The sequence below is a fragment of the Hermetia illucens genome, chromosome 3 (assembly GCF_905115235.1).
Source record: "Hermetia illucens chromosome 3, iHerIll2.2.curated.20191125, whole genome shotgun sequence".
In the NCBI taxonomy this organism is placed as follows: domain Eukaryota; kingdom Metazoa; phylum Arthropoda; class Insecta; order Diptera; family Stratiomyidae; genus Hermetia; species Hermetia illucens.
In genome coordinates, this window is record NC_051851.1 from 111585034 (window position 1) to 111608049 (window position 23016).

Sequence of the window (23016 nt, forward strand, 5' to 3'; positions counted from 1 at the left end):
AGTCAGACTTCCTGTCAGGGGTGGTGGCGTCCTCCGAGTCCTGATCGTCTCTCTACTTCGCGGGCGGCACAGGTCGTCACCTCACTCCCACTCTGGACGAACTCTGGGAAATCGCGGTCAGTTTCGACGCCTTCATCCTCGGCGGTGACCTCAACGCGAGGCACGTACCTTGGGGCGACTCAGTTAACAACGAAAGCGGTAAAGTGCTCTTCGATTGGTTCCAGTCACGCCCACTCCTTAGCGCGGACATCATTAACGCGGGAGTGCCAACTTTTCCTCGTGGATCTTCTTTCCTAGACGGCTTTATAATCTCTTCCAATCTCTCAGCATGTGCCACTAGCTGCTTCTCTTTAACAACCCGCTCGGACCATTATGCCCTCAGCCCCTCTCTACATCTACAGCAAATTCTCCCTTCACTCCACCATCCGCACAAATGCAGATCTTTCAATCTGACAAACTGGGACGATTTCGAACGTGACTTAAACAATGTGCTGGGCCCTCCCCTGGACAAATCGCGCGTCCACTCTAATGTTGAGCTAGATACATACTTCCGGAAAGTGAACTCTGCCTTCGAAACTACAATTGACAAGCACGCTCCAGTTAAAGAACCTGATTACTATAAATACGGGTGCCTTTCCCTTCAACCCTCCTCTTAGTCCGCGATAGAAACAGACTACGGCAGCGCAGGTAACGTTTATTTCACCGGTTACGGAACAGATGCAACACTGACTACCGTCTCCTCTTCAAGATCATCAAAGACCTGTCCAGCAAAATCCATGGATCTATTCGGTCCGAACTGAATGCATCTTACAAGAGACTCCTCAAATCCCTGAAACCCGGCCCACAAGTTTTCTCAATAATTAATCGATTGGCCGGATGAAGAAAATATACTAACTTCAACCAAACCCCGATAAAAATAGGTAACCTCCAGTGTCACCCCTCTGAAGAAAAAATATCCGCCCGCGTAGACCATTTCAGCCACTTATTCAGAGCCAAATCGCCAGCGGACCGCATCTAGAACTCCGTGGTCGCCATTGCTGTCAGCGATAAAAGGTTGAGTCTGGAAGGGTCTTACCTTTGCCCCTTTTCTTCCAGATGCCCGGCGGCTACAGTCAGAACAGGCCCGTTCGCATCCTTCTTTACCTCCCTAGAAGAAGTCGAACTTGCAATCTCCCGATGCAACAATAAAAAACCTTCGGGCCCCGATGGCATCCCTAATTTTGTTCTGCGGAAGTGTGCGCCTACCATCAGTCAACGTCTCGCCATCCTCTGAAAAATACCTGAACAACGGCCACTTCCCGGTATCTTGGAAATCAGCCCTCCTCATACCTATCCCTAAGAAGGGGTGCTAGGGCGATCTCAAAGATATGAGGCCTATCTCTCTTTTTTCCAATATTGAAAAAGTCTTCGAACGTATCCTTTTAAGCCACCTCAATAGACACTACTCCACCATCATTCCACTTAATCAATTTGGCTTCCAAAACTTCAGATTCACCGAGCAGGCAGTCCTGTACCTGCAAGACCATATCCTCAATCAACTGGAAAACAGGCATTGCGCCGTAGCCTGCGCCTTAGACCTCGAAAAAACGTTTGATTCAGTTTGGAAAGAGGGATTGCTCTACAAACTAATCCAGTCCAATTGCCCCTCCCCTTATTCAGAATTCTCACACTCACATTCACAACTTGTAACGTGCACTTCGATGGACTACGCTCCATCGACTTCCCGGTCAACTCTGGAGTCCCTCAGGGATCTATTCTAGGTCCCAAAATTTTTAACGTCTTCCTCTACGATATTCCCCTCCCTCCCGTAAACTTATCCCCCACGACAACGGCAACTCAGGCAGCCCTTCTCCAGCCCGCTTCCCCCAACGAAAATGGTCCTCCCGCGTCAGGAGGGATCCTTTTCGCTGATGACACCATCCTATATGCGAGTGGTCTCAGGCCTTCAATAGCCCTCTCTCTCAATATCCTAACCAATAGGGTCATCGCTTATTTCAACCGGTGGGCCCTTACCGTTAATTCCCTTAAATCTGAGGTTATTTACTTCAGAAACCCCAATGGGAAGTGCCACTGGCGCACAGTGCCAGTAAGCAAAAACCTGCATTTACGCATTGCTAACCCCAACACTCAAGCCGAAATCAAACATTAAATACCCGGGAATCTTCCTCAACAATAAACTCAAATCCAATCCTCACGTCAGACCTGCTATTGCCCATGCCTTAAGGCCTCAGCTGCCTTAAAAAACCTCCTCTCCTCCCGGGCCCTGTTCCCTGCCACCAAAACCCTTTTATACAAAACTCTTATTCGTCCAATCCTGACCTACGGTTTCCCAACATGGGCTACCATGTCACCGAACATGGAAGAAGCCCTCCAACGCTTTGAAAGGACGATACTCAGGAAATGCACGCCAAATACAGAAGGCCAAACGTAAAATTTCACCAAAACTCTCTTCTGTACGACCTTTCCCGAGTTTGCCCCATAATTCTGCAAATGATCAAGTTGGCGCGCGTCAGACTGAAAAAGTGGCTGTCCCACCCTAACCCGCTGATAAAAAATCTCGCTAAACGCAATGCATTGTTACGCGATCAGAGGTACTACGTGTCAGGGCTGGCTCTCCTCCCGGACAGTAACTCTCCTCTCAACCATCACGCCTTCCCTCCGTCCTTTTATCAAAGCTCCTCCCCGAACTTTCACAGAGGCTAAACGCGTAAGTCCACTGTTCTAGCAGTCAATCCCCGCGCAGGTGTATATCACCTTTTTCTTTACTTAGTCCAGATTAAGACAAGAGACACTAATTAGCCTGTACAATAGGTAATACCTCCAAGCATTAACTTCTTCCCTAAATTAAGGTCCCTCCTAGCAATTAGGCTCCACAATACATGCCCCGCAATCCCGCAGTCCTCTTCATCCCCCCCGCCTTGGATCACTGCCATTGCACAGGCCAAAATCGAGTAAAAGGTAGCCTTTTCTCAGAATGCTCCCACCATTGAGAAAGGACTGCGCTTTACTCCAATTCCATCGATCAATCCTATTTACCGCTGCCTCAAATCTCCCTTTTTCCCGTTTTCCAGCACGGAGTACTATTTTGTGTTATGTTTGTTTAGTTGTAAGTTATAAATTGTTCCTAGGTTTAAGCACATGTTATGTCAAATGAGCACTGACATGCACCACCTTTTCACTTTATAACATCTAACCGGCTAGGCCGGATATTTCCTTGGGTTAGCGTTACATACTTATTTAGTCACTCTTGAGCTTTTAAGTTGTTATTCCTTTTGTACCGCACATGTATTTCTTTTCTTTGCTCAATAAATAAATCTGAAATCTACGCAAAGCAATAAAGTAAAAATACTAAAAGATGCCTTGAATCACAATGATTGATGTTTTAAATAATAAAAAAAAAATGTTTTTCTTATTCGCTAGTGTTGATATTTTTATTTTTTCAAAAACCGATATTTCGGGAACCCTTTGTTCCCTTCACCAGTGCTAACAAGTCTGCTCATCAGTGGGTTTACTAGGTATATTTATACTAATCTAAATCTGTACTATATACTATACTATTTTTATTATGGTTAAATTAGTTTTTAAAAACTTATATCTAAATCCTCTTAATGAAAAAATATTGAGTTACATGATACGCTTATCCGTAATCAGGGGTGAAGGAATCGACGCGCCCATCGCATGAATTTCAGTGATGTTACATTGTATTTCAGCGGCTCCCCTCCAAATACCTTCCCTACCTTTGGAGGTAACTATGGGGCATTGCCACATTGGGGCTCTGTTGCAGGGCTGACTGGTTCTTCATTACTAGTCGCAATAGAAATAAAAGAAAGACTAAAAACTTGGGAGCATTTCTTTAAATTCTTGGATGTTTTGGCGGTTATGCCTTCACGTAAGACCTAGGCATCGTATGGTTTGGACAAACCGACTTAACGAATTTATCGTCTGCGCCTATTACCGAGTCACGGATTTGGAACAGAGTCCATCAGGGTACAGACATAGACCCGCTTTCCGGAATTAAGATATGTTCCGAAACAGCACGTTGTCAATCAATACCGAGTGATAATCAAAAATTATCGAGCTGCCCTACCAACAAGGCAACAAATTTTCCACGAAGTTTCACTTGAGCTCGGTCTGGAGTCAACTTACGGGGCTGAACAAACGAGCAACTCGAATAATCCACCTGTAAGGCACTCCATGAACCCAGTAATCAGGAGAAGCTGTGGGGTCAAAGATGTGGGTTTGCAACTTTGGACCAGAAAGAATTGTTTGATTAAGCCTAACGCCATTAGACGTCGGATTGTAGGCGTTAAAAACATTCCTGAGTTACGATGTGGTGGCATTCTTGCGAATCACACTCAGATATGGTATGTAATAAACGTTTCCACTAGTATCACCTCGGAGCGCGGTAGGGACCTCTTCCATATGGCCTAAGTCCCAATATTCTGACATGAACTCGTCCGATTTCGTTTTGAATTCGGCGTTCCTTAACCACCGTTTCTCCTGGCCGAGAAAATACTGAACTGCCTTGCTAAATGAGTTTCCCAACTGAATATCCTCCTGACGCCACGGGGTTGGGACAACATACTGACCGTCCTCATCCTCGATAGTGCTCCTCATTCAATTGGCATGTCACAAGAAGACCTTAGGTTTTGAACAAGTTCCTCCAAGGAGACATATCAGGCCGATACTAACCAACCAAGTCGAGTATTTTGAGCTAAAAACCCTTCCACAACTTCCACTCCTTCCAAAAATAATTGAGGAAGGACATTGGAACCTAGAAGACCCGGAACATGCCAAGCGTAATCTGTAACCGGATCTGCCAGCCTCCTCCCTGGGAACAATGAATTAATTCCCCTAGGTGGACGAGGACAACCCCCTTTAGTAACCCGCATGACTACCAGTGCCTTCGTTTCCACGTTTGAATCGTCCTCTAAGCTAAGAGTCAACCCGACAATTGAGACACTCTTCCTGCGGATACTCCCCCCAACCCGGATACTTAGTTCTCTTCTTAGTTAGCCGCAGTCTTTGAACTAGCTTCTCAGTGATATAGCTCCTCTGCCTTAGTCCACCAAGCACCGAACTGAAATTATACTTCCATTCTTTGCCTTTATCTTTATTATAGCTGTTGGCAAGATAGTTTCGGAATGGGCAAGTTTTGTAAAGTTTTCAGCGTGATGAGAAATACTCCTTTGCATGCATAACCCGCCCGATTGGCCTTTGCCGGGACGCAACACGGTTTCATACTGCCCATGACAAACCTCGTATTTCAAAGACTTCCACCTTTGACATTCCGCACCTTTTTTGTACTTATAGGAAGCACAGAAGACACATATCCCATAATGCCGGAACAGATCTCCTTTCTCCTTGCTGTTTATTAACCGTGGGCATTTCAATACCAGATGTTCCTCCATACAAATGTAGCATGGAAACCACTTTATTTTTCCCCTTTGTGCCTTTGCGGCAAGGGAAACTTCCTTGTGCGGTTTCTTCCGATCACCTAAGGTCTCTGCTTTCTTAGCAACGGAATGTTCTTCTGGTTGAACCTTCGCGAGTCCGCCCAATTCCTCCCAACTAGGAATATAATTATCTATCTATTTTCCAGGAATAGATCAATATCACCAATTGTCACGGGAAGTTTTGGCTGCTTAAGCAACGAGTCAAATTCCCGGCTGGTGGAGATATCCATTTTACGGGTATGAAAGGTATGAAAACCTTGATCACAATTGAACCCAGCCTTCCTCAGGTTTTGAACCACTGAGCGCATTGTGTCAAGTGCCTTTCCAATGGTGCTGGGATTTTGTAACACTATCTAGGGAAGATGAGTGAGAACCTAGATTTCCTTTTCTACCGACGCCCGAGGATTGCTGTAGCGTCGATCATGCACTCCCTAAGTGCTGTACGACTCTCCTCGCATCACCTTTTAATTTGCTCTGCAGCATCATTAGTCTCTCTGCTCGCTCAATATCAGATCCTTCATAGACTGATTGAAAGATACTGTGGAAAGACTCAAAGTGACGAAGGTCCCCATCAAACGAAGGAATATCAGGGACTGGTGGACAAGAACGAGGTCTATGGCCGCGATTCTAATAAGGAACGCCTTCGGTCTCGGAGCTTCTTAGCCCGAAACCTCTTGTCGGCAACGGTATGCCATTAAAAGGCATGTTCAATTCATCGCGAACCCTAGGGAACTAATCCTTAGAAAACAAGTTTTCCTGCTGTTTTGTCGTGTCCTCCGACTCCCCTCGAGCATCGTTAGGTCCGGCGCGCGGACTTGATGTTGTCCTGCCGCCTGTGATTTCTGCATCGACTGGAGAGCTTTCGGAAATGAGATCGCGGTGAACACACCCAATCAGCTCCTTAGTTGCATTGTAAATACCGATCATTACGTATAATTTATTTTCTCGAAAATAAGTCATGTCCTTAGAAGCGTTTTGGCGAAGAAGGTGGCAATGGTCGGCGAGGAAATCCCAACAGAGCTGTTGCACTTCTTCCTATGCCGCAGAAAAACGCTCCCGCATCCTTTATTGCCGCAGCTTGACTAGGGTCTCCCTCCCACTTTCGAGTTTTGTAACCCTTTCCTGCTGGGCATCAATAATTGCCTAAACCTCCATTCTAGCTAAATTTGAACATCATGATAATGCCGAGCACCGCAACGATAAATTAACTTTGCGAACTAAATTCGTTTGCCGCAGCGATAATTACTTTCCGCTCTTAATTTAAGCGCCGCAACGATAATAAGTTTGCGCTTAATTCGAGCGCCGCAACGATAATAAGTTTGCGCCCTGAATTCGAGCGCTACAGCGATAAATTAACTTTGTGCCCTCGAAATAAATTTCGAATGTTGCAGATCCTGGCGCGCCACATCACTCCGCCCCCAGACGAAACCTAGGGGGTTTCGGCGACGGATCCCGGAACTTCGTTCCCCGTTAATCCACAAAGCGGACACGACGCTGCTTCGTACACGGGTTTCAGCCTGGACAAAGAGACCGCCTTTTTGTGACCACCGATCTCGAGCTGGAAGAAATGTTCTCCCCTCTCGAGAACGCGGTCCGGGCCCTCATAGGGAGGCTGCAGCGGCTTCCGGACGGCATCCGTCCTGATCAGCAGGTGCGTGCATGTGTCCAGTTCCTTGGGCGAACAAGCAGGTATGGACGCGTGTCGAGTGGGTGGTGGCGCTTTGATGCGTCGAAGATTGTCCCTCAGCAGACGCACCAACCCCGACTCCGTGAGACCCGATCTCTTGTCGAAGACCGGATCGCTTGGGAGTCTTGGGTTCTCCCCGTATACCAGCTCCGCGGGGCTGGCAGCAAATTCCTCTCGGCGGGTTGTACGAAGGCCGAGTAGGACGAGAGGCAAGACTTGAGTCCAGAACGGATCGTCGCGTGCCATAATGGCGGCTTTCAGCGTCCGGTGCCAACGTTCTAGCATCCCATTGGATTGCGGGTGGTATGCAGTAGTCCGCTGGCGTTTAAAACCCAGGAGTTTGCCTAACTCCGAGAAAAGGGTGGATTCAAATTGCATTCCCTGGTCAGTGATGACCACTGCAGGGACGCCAAAGCAAGGTATCCACTCTCGGCAGAGGGCTTCGGCACAAGATTGCGCCGTAATGTCTTTCAGAGGTATTGCCTCAGACCACCGCGTGAACCTGTCGATGATGGTGAGGCAATACTTGTAGCCGCGAGTCTCGCAAAGGTCCTATTATGTCGAGGTGTATCGCGTGGAAACGGTTGGTAGTGCGGGGGAATGAGCCCACTTCTTTCCTTACATGCCTGGAGACTTTACACTTCTGACATGCGATGCACTCTCTGGCCCAGGAATTGACGTCCTTATTCATGGAGGGCCAGAAGTATTTTCCGGTGACTAACCGGTTTGTTGTCCTGATGCCGGGATGCGCTAAGTCGTGAACTCCGTGGAACACTTCCTTGCGAAATGTGGCCGGAATGTATGGCCGAGGTCCCTTTTCCGAGTCTTCGCAGCAGAGCGGTTTGAACCGAAGATGGGCAACTCCCGAAAGTTGTATTTGGGGTTGGACTTGAGGCTCTGAAGTGCTGCGTCATCCTCCTGCGCCTTGGCAATAGCCGAGAAATCGAGTGAGGCGGGGATGTTAACCTCGGAGACACGAGACAAAGCGTCAGCAACTATGTTGTCCTTGCCGAACACGTGCTGGATGTCTGACGTAAACTGGCTTATGAAGCTCAGGTGTCGAAGTTGACGAGGGGACGCTTTGTCGGGCTTTTGTTTCAAAGCATATGTGAGAGGCTTATGGTCCGTGAACACTGTGAACGGCCTGCCTTCTAGGGAGAAGCGGAAGTATTTGATGGACAAGTACACGACGAGCAGTTCGCGATCGTAGGTACTGTAGTTCCGTTCAGCGGGATTCAACTGTTTCGAGAAGAAGCTCAACGGCTGCCAAACTTGATCCACCTTTTGGTGAAGGGCAGCACTTACTGCGATGTCAGAGGCATCAACAAAAACGGCTAGGGGTGCATCTTGCTGAGGAAATGCCAAAAGTGTAGCATCGGCCAGTTGCTGTCGGGATTTATTGAACGCGCGGACAGCCTCTTCAGACCACACAATCTCTCGTGTGTCTTTTGTTTTGGGGCCAGACAAGTACGCGTTCAAAACGGACTGGCGATGGGCGGCCTTGGGCAGGAAACGACGGTAGAAGTTTAGCATCCCCAAGAACCTCCTCAACTCCCTCACCGTTTTTGGACGCGGGAAGCTTGTTATCGCTTGCACTTTGTCTGGGTCGGGCTGTATTCCTTCAGGGGAAATGAAATGGCCGAGGAATCTCACCTGTTTTTGAAGAAATTTGCATTTCTCAACGTTTAGGACTAAACCGGCCTCAAGGAGACGTTGAAAAATGCACTCGAGATGGGCTAAGTGTTCAGACTCAGTGGAAGAAGCGACCAAAACGTCATCCAAATAGACGAAACAGAAATCGAGGTTTCGCAGGACTGAGTGAATGAACCTTTGAAAGGTTTGCGCCGCATTGCACAATCCGAAAGTCATTCGGGTGAGTCCAAAGGGTTTGCATATTGCCGTCTTTGGAATGTCTTCAGTAGCTACTGGGATTTGGTGGTATGCCTTGGCTAAGTCCAAGGTCGAAAAGATCCGGCAATTCGCGAGGTGATGCGCAAAGTCGTGGATGAGTGGAATTGGTCAGGAACAGTCTGTGCATTTAGCCTTCTGTAATCCCCACAGGGACGCCATTTGGCTTAGGGACCATATGTAAAGGGGAAGACCAACAGCTGTTTGAGGGCCTGCAGATACCCTGTTGAACAAGTTGTTCAAATTCTTTCCGCGCGATAGCCAGTTTCTGGGGTGGTAGAGGACGCACCTTCGAGAAAATCGGGGAACCAGTAGTATTTATGTGGTGTTGCACATTGTGCTTCACTGGTTTCGAGAGACTACACTCGGTAGTAATCTGGCTGAACTTTTGGAGGAGTGTCCGAACACGAGAGTCGGTGATGTCTTCCAAAAGAACGGAAAGGTTATTGTCAGCGTGAGATACCATTTGGCCCGACGAATTAAGGTTGGTTGTGGGATCTATAAAGGACTTATTTTGCAAGTCCACCAGCAACCCATAGTGACACAAGAAGTCTGCGCCTAATATGGGGAAGCTGACATCCGCCAGGATGGAACGCCACGAAAACGTCCTACGCAAGCCAAGACTCACGTCCACTTGCCTGTACCCGTATGTATTGATGCGGGAGGAATTTGCTGCCGCCAGTTTGAGGGGTTGTGGATATAGTCGATGATGCCGGGGTACGGGAAGAACCGAAACCTCCGCACCCGTGTCGACGAGGTAGTTGCGCCTGCTGAGGGGGTCGAAAATAGTTAGGCGACGTGGCGCTGCGCTCTGGGTGGCCGCCGCCAAGACCCCCCGCGGACCTAGTTTTTTGCGGTAGGCGCGAATTTACAAGGTAGCGTACATCTTGTCGCTTTATCACCGAATCTCAAATGGTACCAGCAAATACCTTTGTCCGCAGGCTGTCCTGACGACCTGCTACCCGAACGTCCTTTTCGTGTGGCAGACCGTGAGCGAGCTCGCGATCTGGCACTCGAACGCTGAGCGTTCAACGTCGCCCGCATCTCGGCCACGCTGGCTGTTAAAGCAGCTATCTCGCGCCTTAAGTCGCTCACCTCATCCGACTGTCGTTGAACGGCCGCTATGGTTGGGCGAACGCGTACCTGGTCGGCCGTAGCTGCCAGTTCCTCCAAGGAACCGGAAACGCAAGCTAGAATCGCCTGGGTGCCCTCCGGAAGCCTTCGCAGACAGAGCGACCTGATCAGGTCGTCGCTAATCTTGCTCCCACCCAATTGCCTCATTTCGCGAAGCAATTGGCTGGGAGTTCGATCACCCAACGTTAAACCCGCCAGCAAGTGGTCTAATTTTGCCGACTCGCTTGCCGACAGGCGCCTGATCAACTCACTCTTGAGCTGCGTGTATGATGCCGACTTCACTACGTCCGACACCATAAGAATGGACTCTTCGTCCAGGCCGACCACCGCGTAGTTGAAGCGGGTCGCGTCCGATGTGATGCCGGACATTTGGAACTGCGTTCCAAATGCACGAACCACAGCTCCGGGTTCCGCCTCCAAAACGGAGGAACGCGTACGGCGAGGGCGGTTACTTGCGGGTCCGATGGGCCTGCCGCGTCTTTGCTGTCAAACGACATCTTGTTTAACGAGAAGTACGAGTTTGTAATGCCGACGCGGTGAATATCGAGATAATGAGGAAAAATTTGATGACGATTTGTTTGTTTCTGCTGCTCCTGGAGCTGTTGTTGCTGTATTATTGGAATGCGCCTTCGACGAAAATTGAAACGAAGAAAGTTCATGCGAAGTGCCTGCCTTTGCCCGTTGTAGAGTGCTGATGGGTTGCGATGCGGCGTTGTTTACGTCGTCAGCTCGTAGCGCTGATGGGTTGCGATGCGGCGTTGTTTACGTCGTCAGCTCGTAGCGCTGATGGGATTTTATATGCTTCTGTATTCCCAAATTTTCCAACTTAATAAAACCACGATGGCGGAATCACCAGACTTGATGGCCTTGGGGTTCTGCTCGGCGGCGGCGCTGGTGCGAATTCGAGCGTCGGGCTTTTTAGCTTTTAACGGGGTCACCACTTTGGTAATATTTTAAACCAATTTAGCAATAAATTGAAATTTGTATATTTAAAACACAACAAATTTACTTTATTTAACTTTATCACAAGATGCGCGTACAGTACTTGCTCACTTATTCAAATTCCTGTGTACGCCGCCGCGGTTGGAAACAGAAGAGACCGGCTTATTTCCATGCGGTCCTTACTGTCCCAACCAACGGCATTTTTCCACCGCTAATTCTCCACTCCCTTGGTGCGTTCTAAAAATGAGTGAGTGGAGAGTTCCGCGCCATCTACCCGTCCGCATCCGCAACATTCGAAATAAATTTCGAATGTTGCAGATCCTGCCGCGCCACAAATTTGCGCCTTAATTCGAATGCCGCAATGATTAATTAGTTTGCGCCCTTAAGAGCGCCGCAACAACAATAAAAGATTTTCGCTTCGCAATAGTAATACACTGAACGAGGCGCTTTAATTTCATAAAAAACACGAGCGCACACAAAATCTACTGAAATTCACTTTTTGGTAATGTTTTATCCACTTTCTTTCTATAATAAATTACAAGTTATTGATTTTTGTAGACACTTACGTGAAGGATCCTAGTTTGGGATCCGGCTCGACGGACCAATTGTCTGGGAGTTTTAAATTAAGGCACAGGTCGTCCCAAGTCCAGCCTAGTATTTTACTAGGCGCGCTTATTTCTTGGGAGTGACGTTCTCCTGTCGCTTTGTCCCTCGCTGCCGAGTACAGATGATAGCTGTAGAAAACGTCTTTTAATTTAGGGTCTTACCACAATTCCTGTCTCAGACAGGGAGTTCATCGTCCTCAATGAAGGAAATCACACGTTTAACGCTTTTATTTAATTATTTTAGTTTTCCGCGCTACTACACTAATTTCCTCAGCCGCTCGGGCACTCAGCAAAGTCCACTTGCTAAAAAAGATCCACTTGCAGCAACCCGGAGCTTACACAATTGCCCAGGTCAAGAAGTTTTGTTTGTAAGTTCTAAATACAACAGTAAATACAAAAGTCAGCTGATGGGCGATGTCGTCAGAATATTCTCACTCATGTGCATACATCACTGGATCTATGGTGCTGGTGACGAGCTCGATAGCAAGCCGGAATACAGAATCTCTTACAAAGTTATACATTAGCACATGGACAAGGTTGCTAATGTTTGTTATGGAATTGGAGTATTCTGCGACGTACGCTGACCTTACACAAACCACTGCCGGTGATTGTTGACTATATTTACGCGGGCTTAGGCGGTCGATGGCGTGTGCGAATCGCTCAAACACCAATCACCATCGGTTGAAATATAACTTAGTGGCAGCCTACCATCCTTATTATAAGTATACTCCGTAGAGAATCTTGGAAAATGATCGAGTCAAACTACTGTGGGATCACACTATTGCCACCGACCACAGTGTTAATCACAAAAGACCCGATCTAGTTCTGCGCAATACTGTTGAAAAACAGCACGAAAAAGTCCGGAACTACGGCCACTGGGCGGACGATATGAAGCAGATGTGGAGAATACAACAGATCGAAGTAGTCCCGGTGGTAATTTCAGCGACGAAACTAACTAGAAACCCACCCCATTTTACTTTATACTAGAGTTACAAAAAATATAATATAGACTATAGTATGAAACGTGATATCGCCAAGTTTGATCAAAATTGTACTATCACTAATAAACAGATATACATTACGGGCAACGTATAAATGGGATAGTTTACTCAAATATACTTAGTTACATAAGAAACAAACAAAACCTTTCATTGCTGAAGCGTCTCGCTTCCGATTCCCCGACTTGTTTCTTTATTCTTAGATGTAAATACAAAAATCTCAGAACGACCCGCCCTATCTCAGCTACGTGACCTTCGGAGATAGAGGGCTCTACCGTGTGTTTTTAACATCTACAGTTTCTCCAGGTTGATCCCGCTAGACAATCATCAAGAGTTGTGTCTTGAATGTGCGTAACAAGAGAGACGCTGACATCGACTTAGAAAGGGATCATCATCTGATGATAATTTGAGAAGGTAACGACATGGAGAATACTTTGAGGCCTGGACACCGCATAAAAGCAGCTTTATGATTTTTTCAGATTTTTCGGTTGAGTAGTTTCCGAGGACGGGTCCGTTAAAGAGATCCTCATTTTTTACTCTCCGCACTCGCCGCCTTTCCAACAAATGCTAAAACTAAGACTAGCTTCGAAAAGTACTAATCAAAATCGAGTGAAAGAAAATGTATACCCCCTTTTTGCATGTATGAGGACTCTCCACCCCTCTTCCACTCAATGTAGAAACATGTAACTTATTGCATATGTGGGCGTTCACAGTTCACACCTTCTCACCAAATTTCGTATCAATCGGAATAGGTACTTCTGAGAAAAGTGCATGTGACACACAGCCAGACCTGAAATTAGTCCCTGGCTTTTTGCTCAATAGATCTAGGTTGATCACAATCCGGTATAAGACATAAACTTAATGGAGAATGGGTTTTAAGTTTTTTCTTCAAAAACAAAAAATTTCGTGTAGCTTAAACTAAAATGAATTTATTCAAAAGCGACAGTCCCTGCCTTGTCCTAAAGCTATATTATTATCATAGAGATATATGTATGTGACGGTGGAAATCGTTAAATATGGGACTACCAGCTGAAGATATTGAATCTCGAATCTGACGATTAATCCATGAATACTTCATCATTATTAAAAGTTTCGGTAACTCTTGTATTACGTCAATACCTAGGGAAAACGTTCAGAAAAAAATAAAATTATATTTTATTGGGGTTTTAGTAACTAAAAATTCAATGTAAAAAATCGCTGTCAAATAATCACAGGTAGGACCACTAATTTTTTTATTTTCACTTTTCCAAAAGCGAAAAAGATTTTAATTTTTTTTTTTGCGATTTTTCTTATTGATTTATATCCAACCACACAAAATAGTTGCCAATCAATAATCTCCTTAAATCTTAGGTTTTGCGAAGTATCATGCGGAAGCGCATTATACAGCGTTTTATTAGTATGATATAGATTCCATTGCTATTATTTTCAAAAATTGCAAGTCCAGAAGTATGTCTCTTGAGAAAAAATAATAGAAATAAAAGAGAAATAATCGTATTATGAGAATTAGTCAAAGGCTTTGTGTTCCCTTTTGTGAGGAACTTTGAGTGCATGACAGTTCCAGGTGAACATGGTTGAACATTCAATTGAACACTACTTTCTAAAGAGCTATAATTTGATCTGGAAAGTACTGCATGGATAAGAATCAACCTCATACGTTTCCCACGAGAAATTCAGCATTATTCGCAAATGTGAAGAAGTTCACCTAAAACAGGTACAAACGCAATACTGGGAACTCAACGCTTCGAGTATAAACGTTTTACGTTCATCTTATGTGAGAAATTTTCTCTATGAACCTTTTTCATTCGTACACAGCTAAAGATTCAAAATTATCTTCCGTATATTTGTGTACATATTAAAGCCATAAATATTATACTCATCCTTAACAAGCATTTTCTATTACCTCATACATATGTAAGCATCTGAATATCTCCGAATGCAATTGCTTAGCGCCCAGATTGAATTGAATACCGCTGGTGTAAGTACACATACATATGTACATCCATATATTTAAGTTGGGCACTATGTAGGTTTGCCTCCAGTAATTGATACTGATATATAAATACCTAGAAAAAAACCAAAAAAATAAGATCTTCACATGCTTCCTGCTTTCAGATGAGCCCACTTTATATGATGGTGACGTCATACACACCACAGCTTGCAATCAATTTATATAAAATACAAAACTTTCACTCTTTATACCTTTGCTATCCCTTCACTTACAACTTTGTAAACCCTTAACAGATACCGGGGGTCCAATCGGAGAAACCACACGTGCTCACTAAATTTCATAACAACAGGTTAATCACTTAAGATGCAGTACGTTCACGCGAAATTGATAAATTTGAACTGCTATAACTTTGACACTAACAGCTGAATTTCTACGAAACTTTGCAGTATTCTCCACAATTCTACCCTCTATGCTAAGGAATTTAAAGGGGTTTTCCGGTTAACTTCAAGAAGATGGTAATATGCTGTTAACAAGCTGAAATGAACAGATATCGGATTAACAAATATTTTGCAGCCTAGATTTCTTGTAAACGCATCACCCTCTTTTTTAAATTTTGGGTAGTTTCCAAAAATGAGTTAGGTCTCATTTCGACTCCTTACTTCAAAACTAAAATCTGATTGTGATTGTGCAAATCACCATCATCACCAATAACGCAACAACCGATATCTGGTCCAGGCATGCCTTAGTAAGCAACTCCAAGCATTCCGGCTTTGCGCCGAGGTCCACCAATTCTCGCTGACATCCAGCCCTATGCCATTGCTCCACGTGAGGCAGGGTCTGTAATCTCTTCATTTTCTATCATAGATATCGCCCTTATAGACTTTCCAGGTCAGATCATCCTCACCCGTACGGATTGACGGAGTACAAAAAACCATCCGTGTGGAAATAAAAAAATCGGGAAAAGAGAAATCGCCTTGATTAAGGAGGAAGCTACTAGAAATAAACTTTCGTTCGTTCCAGATTATGTCGAAATTACTTCTTCCTATTAAAAAGAGACGAGTCCAGCAGATTTTCCATACTGATAACAGCATTAAATATAAAAACCTTGCTAAACCACCTCATTTAACACCGAGACATAATAAGGCTCATCTCAAATTTATTAGATCGTGGATGAAATGGGAAGAAGAATGGAATGCAGTATTTTTTTCGGATGAGAAGAACTTCAACCTTTACGCCCCAGCTGAATATAGGACATTTTGACACGATCTAAAAAAAATTAAGCTCCTCGAATGAGTCGTAACTTTGGAGGCGGCAGTGTTATGGTTTTGGGGGCATTTTCTTTTCCCGGTAACCTTCTACAGGGAATCGTACCAAGCAAAATGTACTCAGCAATTTATACTGAGCTTTTGGAAGCCATTTTGATGAGAATAATAACATTGACTGGAATTTCCAACATGACAACGCCGCAGTACACGCTTCTGTCACATCGAAGTCATAATCTTAACCCCATAGAGAATATATAGGGGATAATTGTAAGGAAAGTCTATGCAAATGAACGCCAATTTGGCTTAGTACTTGGGTTAAAGAAAAAAATTGTAGAATGCTGGGACCAAATCGTAGAAAACACCTTAAAAATTTAATAGCCTCAACGCCAAATCGAATTTATGAAGTAAGGCCCAATGGGGGCAAAACAAAATATTAGTAACCAGTCAATATGCGTTTATTTTGTCAATAGGCTTAAAAGTGCAAGTGCGTATATAGAAATTGCGCAATAAAAATGTAATTTTTGTTTGTTTTTTTGTTGTTCTAAATTTAAATAAAGATACATTTACTATCATATAAACTTTATATTTCTCAAAGCTTCTATATAGTCACAACGAGCAATATATGGGGTACGTATATAGAAATTGCGCGCACTCTAATTTGATTCGAAAGAGGCAACTTTAACCTATTATTACTTTGTTAATAATGGCAGGATTTCCAACAAACTTTCCAGAATGTTGCTTCATATTAAAACCATTATTGCTGGGAGATGGATCTAGAATGAATTTTAGGGGGTCGGCAGTAAATTTATAAAATATACCATTATTAACTTTATTTGAGCAGGTATTATAACGGAGAGTAAAAATGTCCGCCCCTCTTTTAGGTGTATGGGGACCTAACCCCCCCCCCCCCCTTAAGTTCAAGGTGCAGCAATATAATACGCCACATGAGTACAGGTTCACAATTCCAACCTTTCGACCGAATTGAAACAGACAATAAACCGAATTTAATAAGGTTTTGTTTTCAACAACAGGCATCCCCTAGTCTTAGACCTTTCGCGGTGAAAGGTCTTGACAGTGGTCCTGTTAATTTTATCCGGCCTCGCACATTGGTCACGTTCAGCCTAGTCAGTCTTATCACTTAAGTCTGGAAATCGAATTCTGTTAGGCTGTGTAAAGTTTTACCTTAGCTATGCTATCATAGGCGACCTTTAATTCGATGAAGAGATAACCGACGACCGTGTTCCAATAATTTTCCCATCGTCTGCCGCAGAGAGAAAATCTGATCTGTTATTGATTTCCCTGGAATGAAGCCTCTTTGGTATGGGTCGATATTTTAGGCGTATAGGGCAATCCGGGTTAGCAAGATAGGGGAGAATATCTTATAGATGGTGCTCAGCAGTATGATACCTCTACAATTGCTGCACTACGTGGGACAGATTATGCCCGTTGATGTCAATGGTTATGACGAATTGTTTAGGTTGTATGCAAAAGCAGGATTAGACAGTTAGTTGGTTTCTAACCAACATCAACGTTAATATTCAAAAGAGTTTGATTGAAGGCCGGATAGACTCATACGCCCAGTACATCATCTACCCATACCGAAGACAATTTCGCTTTTCCGTTAGTGTTATTTTATCCGATGGAGGGAACAAATGGTTCCCGAAGTATTGGTATATGCGAATAAAATAAATAACATTAGCCAAAAAGTAAAACGCCTAGTTATTTCAAATCATTTAATCGATGGAAACACCGCAAGATTACACTTAGACCAGATTTTCTCTCTGGGCCTTTGGAATGGTCATAGCACCATGTTTTCATAGACTTCAATACCGCCTATGATAACATAATGAAGGTAAAACTGTAAACAGCTATAACAGAATTTGGTATCCCGGCAAAAGCGACTGATTGACTAGGCTGCCACTGAGCAGTATGTGATACCAGATAAAAGCAGCAGGATCACTATCGAGACCTATCATCAACAACGGTTTAAAACAAAAAGGACGCCATGTCATGCATCTTTCTTAATCCAGGAAAAATTATCCATGATACTGATGTATATATCACAGACACATTCCTTTTCATCTACTGTATCGACATTATTAGAAGAACAATCTAACTTCATCCAGATCGAGCAGGCGGAGCAAGATCTTGAGCTGCAAATTAATGAAAGCAAGATGATATACATGGTGGCAACCTTAGCACCAAAAACGACGACAACAACATTTTAACACCGAGTAACTGAAAACAATAACATAAGTGTATACAACTTTGAAACCGTCGAAAACTTCTCCTTCCTAGGATCGAAAACCATTGCTGCAATGACGAGATTCGGGCACGGTGTTGGCAACTAATAGAGCCTATTTCAACTCCCAAAAGCTATTCTGCTCGAAAAACGATTCCGCTGCTTATATAACAATGAAATTTAGGAGCGATGACCGTTTAGTTGTGGATAAAATACGGCTCAATAGATTGCGGTGAGTGTGTCACCGAATCGACATGGGTGAGAATAACCTAACCTCAAAAGTTTATAGTGGCAATATCTATGGTATAAAAAGATGTGATAGACATTGCGTCAGATGGAGCAATAGCTTAGGTCAGGCCGCCAGATATCTTAGGCAAAATTGGTATGTTTGGTGTTGGAAATTGGATTTCCATTAGCAGTTTTTTTTATTAAGATTGGGGTTTCAATAAAAAAAATGGAATTTAAACGGGAGCGATGAACTCTCGAGGAAGGGTGCGTCTATTTTCAGAAATCATAATTTGGAGAGCAAGAAGAGATTCGTTTACCGAGGCATTGCTTGAATTTGTGTGGTGGAAGAAACGTATTGCACATGTTCGATATTACTCAACCACTTGCGTGGGAAGAGCGCTGCTCCATACAATTTCGTGTGATGAAATTTATTTGGCAGCTCTCTCATGTTACATGCGTTTATTGTGCTACGGCTGATGCAGCTGATGATGACATACAAAAGAAAACCATCTAGGCGACATCGCACGCGCGCCAATTAGTTAACTCGTATCTAACCCGCATATACGTCACCACATGCTGTACTACATAGAAACTCGATTTATTCCTCCTGTATGTCGTATTCTTGTTTCAGAGTAATTAGAAGGACAAATCAAATCGTCAAAATTGTATCATTGGTCTAATTTTGTTGAAATTTCTCTTCGTCCCTCCAAAGCCTTGAACCCCTATGGTTTAAACGAACTTCTTTAATGTTCAAAATTAAGGACTACCAATTTCGTCTGCTCTCTTACACTATTTCTACATGGAAGGAGCATACATTTCAAATGCTTTCCTTCATGAGAAGTTTCTGTACTATATACTCGGGAGTATTTAGGCATCAATATCCACATGCAAAAAAGAAACATTATTTTAATAACAGCTAGCTTCATATGAAATTCTCCGGATATTCCAGAGTCCAAAGTCAACTAACCTGCATACAAACGTTTGCATATGCACTACGTACGCACATAGGGACATACCTTCAACAATCTTTCGCTTATCCCATGGTGTCATCGTGTCAACAATGATATTCGTATTATTTGATGCTTTTATTAACGTGCACGAACAGTTTGCCCTCATCGCTGTCTTGTCTTCCGGATCCGGAACAGAATAGCCAGGAAAAAGTACATGGATTTCGTTGGGCATTTTCAATATAAAGGCGGAAGGACAGCAACAACTCTACAGTAAATATAACATTGATTTAAAATATACTGCAGTTTTGACATAACCATAATCTAGTCAAGATACGCACCATCCATTCCAAGTGTTAAAGTGCGTTCAGACAGTTTGAAAATAGTTAGCTATTTTTGGAGTAATTACGAATCAACTCGAGGTGTTTAGGGTTCGTTTTCACTGTATCCGAAAAAATAGTTGTATCCACCTCTTAATATAAACATTTTGAACAGTTCGCCGGAGAATATCAATTTTGACCACGTTGCAAAAATCAGTTGCGGCCCTCTTAATTCGAGACATTCACATTCCCAACTTACTTGCAATTGGAATTGGAAAGACGGTTCTCAGAAAAACAAACTGAAGGTAGCTCAGCGAAGGATGTCGCTAAACCACTCAAAGAACAACACATAACCATGCGAGAACATCGTGAAAATTCAATGATCCACGAACTGAACCGATACATCCCCACAGCAGCAACCTTCGGTGCTTTGTGTATCGGTGCGCTATCCGTGTTAGCAGATTTTTTAGGAGCTATTGGCCCAGGAGCTGGTATCCTGATGGCCGTCAACTTTATCTATCAATACTTTGAAATCTTTGTGAAAAGTGAAAAACAGGTACATTTCCAAGAAGTTCCTGCAACAAGTCACAGCAGCAGCAACGTCGACATGGCCGCGGCTTTAGAGGGCCAGACAACATTCCAGGCCAAATTGTCCGGATCAAGAATTAGTTTAAGCGTAACTTAAAATTGCTTAATTAATTATTGTAATTTAAAGTTGTTTATTAATTTGATAAAACTAAAACTCACCAGGTCGCAAGAGTCAGCGCTATCTCTCTCTCTTTAACAAAAACATAAAAGAGAACAACGCCGCAAGGGACGGTGCAGGACCATTTTCTTCTTCGCTCTTTCTTTCTCCTCGTGTCTGCACTCGTTCCGCTTGCGTGTTTTTTCTATTATGGGTTGTTCGCTTTCGCTATTGATGTCCTCCGGAATAGAGACAAGTTAGTCGGTAACTACCGTGGTCGTACGGATCTCGACGTTTTGACGTAGAAACCCGGCAGCATGAGGCCCAATTCGCTTTGGCCGGCGTGAAAGCGGATGCCGTTCGTTTCAACCACGGCCTGGATGAGGAGGCAGTTGAACTAGTATGCGACGTTTTTATAAGCAGCTAAAAGAGTAGCTCATACAACGCCTGCCAGTAAGTGAGACGACTAAACTTATCCACTAACTCACAGACCTAAGGCTAGGCGGCCGTGTGCCAAGCCAATTGCTGAGTGAAATGAACCAGTTGGGTAGTGATAAAGTCGACACCGGCCTGCTATAGTCTTTATGGCTCCAGTGGCTCCCGAAGAGCACACAACCCATCCTTGCATGCGCACATTCGGGGTGTCTGGACATGTTAGCCATAACCGTGGACAAAATTTATGAAGTCCACATGCGACTCATGGTTTACAAGGTGCCTCACGACAACTCAAGCCAGGTGGCTCAGCTGCAGCAGATAGTCTTCTTTTTCTTCAGCCTTTGTCCCGTTCACAAGCGGGGTCGGCTCGTCGTGATCGGCTTCGCTATTTGGCTCTATCGAATGCCTGATCTGGGTGCAATCTCGAGGCTTTCAAATCCCCATCTAGCGTATCAAGCCACCGTTGCTTAGGTCTGCCTTTTGGTCATTTACCATCGACTTCGATGTTCAGACCAATCTTGGCAAGTGAATTCTCGTTTGCACGAATTGCCGGACCATACCATCGAAGACGCCTCTCTCGCAACTTTTCCACGATCGGTGCAACCCCATAACGATCGCGGATATCCTCATTTCGGATGTGATCTAAACGTGTGACGTAGCTAGTCCAACGTAGCATCTTCGCGTCCATTACCGCAAGATGCCGTTCATTGTCTTTTATGGTCGGCCAACACTCAGAACCATAGAGAGTGACTGGACGGACGACATTGCGGTAAATTTTAGATTTGAGACGTTCGTTGATACGTCGATCACAAAGGACACCAGCTGTGGAACGCCACTTCATCCAGGTTGCGTTAATGCGTGAAGCAATTTCATAACGCAGTTCTCCATTGGCTGGTAGCGTTGACCCGAGGTATTTAAATCGCTCAGTTCTGGGCAGATCACTGCCGCTGACAGTGATTGTGCCTGTTTCATGGGGATCGGTCGTCAAAAATTCAGTTTTTAAATTCAATCTGGGACCGTGTTGCATGAGGCGATCATTCCATTTTTGAACAAGTTGCTCGAGATCATTTTTGCTATCAGATGCTAGGAAAACATCATCTGCATAAAGCAGTGTGTAGGGTGCTGGACGTTGGATATCCCGTGTGACGGTGTCCATAACAAGGACAAAGAGGAGTGGTGAGAGGGCACTTCCTTGATGAACTCCAACAAAGACACGAAGCGGTTTTGATACACCCGCCATACTTCGAACTTTACTTTTCGGATCGTGGTAGAGCAATTGAAACCAGCGCACGAGTTCTTCTAGCACGAAGTGTTGTCGTAAAGCATACCAGATGATTTCGTGTGGTACACGGTCAAACGCTTTCTCTAGATCCAGAAAGGCAATGTAAAGAGGGCGATGCTTTTCACGGTGTTTCTCCATGAGTAACCGCGCAGCGTGTATTGCGTCAGTAGTTCCGCAGTTCTTGACAAATCCGGCTTGATTCACGGTTATTTCAACGATTTCGCAAATACGGTTGTCAAGAATGCGTTCAAAAATCTTCATTGTATGGGAAAGTAACCGGATCGGACGGTAATTTGAACATTCTGCTGGGCTACCTTTCTTTTTCCATATTGGAACAGTGGTACTTTCTTGCCAGTCAGATGGTGTTCTTCCTTCCTGAACAACCCGGTTAAAGAATTCACTGAGCCACAATGTTGGGTCCCAGCTCTTCGCTTTCCAGAGCTCAGATGCAATGTCGTCAGGTCCTGTTGCTTTCCCCGATTTCATTTGTTTTATTGCCTCCTCGACTTCAGTTGCGCTGACTGGTGGAACTGCTCCAAATGTCAGCAATGATTGTGGAAGTGGAGGATGAGCAAATTCTTCAGTTGAAATCTGCTCGAAGTATTCTCGCCATCTATCCGTTGCGGTTCGACGGTTGGTAAGCAAAGTACCGTTCTTGTCATTAACACAACAGAAGTGTTCGATATCCTGTGTGCGTTCATCACGGCTTTTAGCAAGTCGATACAGATCTTTCTCGCCATCCCGAGTGTCCAGTTTATCGTAAAGATTTTTGAAATGGTTCGCTCGGGTGACAGCGACCGCTTTCTTTGCTTCCCGGTTGGCATTCTTATAAATTTGCCAATTAGCAGGCGTTTTATCGTCGAGAAATATGTGGTAGAGGCGTTTCTTTTCACGGACCTTCATTTCAACATCATCATTCCAAAGCCAAGTATCT

The 23016-nt window shown here is 44.4% G+C and overlaps 1 protein-coding gene across 1 annotated transcript in view; it reads right to left on the bottom strand.

The window, feature by feature from the left end:
- Window positions 1-19673, bottom strand: part of LOC119652438 (metallo-beta-lactamase domain-containing protein 1) — a 67079-nt gene extending 47406 nt beyond the window's left edge. Inside the window, exon 1 of the mRNA XM_038056581.1 lies at window positions 19430-19673. Within this exon, the coding sequence (XP_037912509.1) occupies window positions 19430-19595 (166 nt within the window). The 5' untranslated portion in view covers window positions 19596-19673. The remainder of the gene's footprint in view (window positions 1-19429) is intronic.
- Window positions 19674-23016: the final 3343 nt, after the last annotated feature.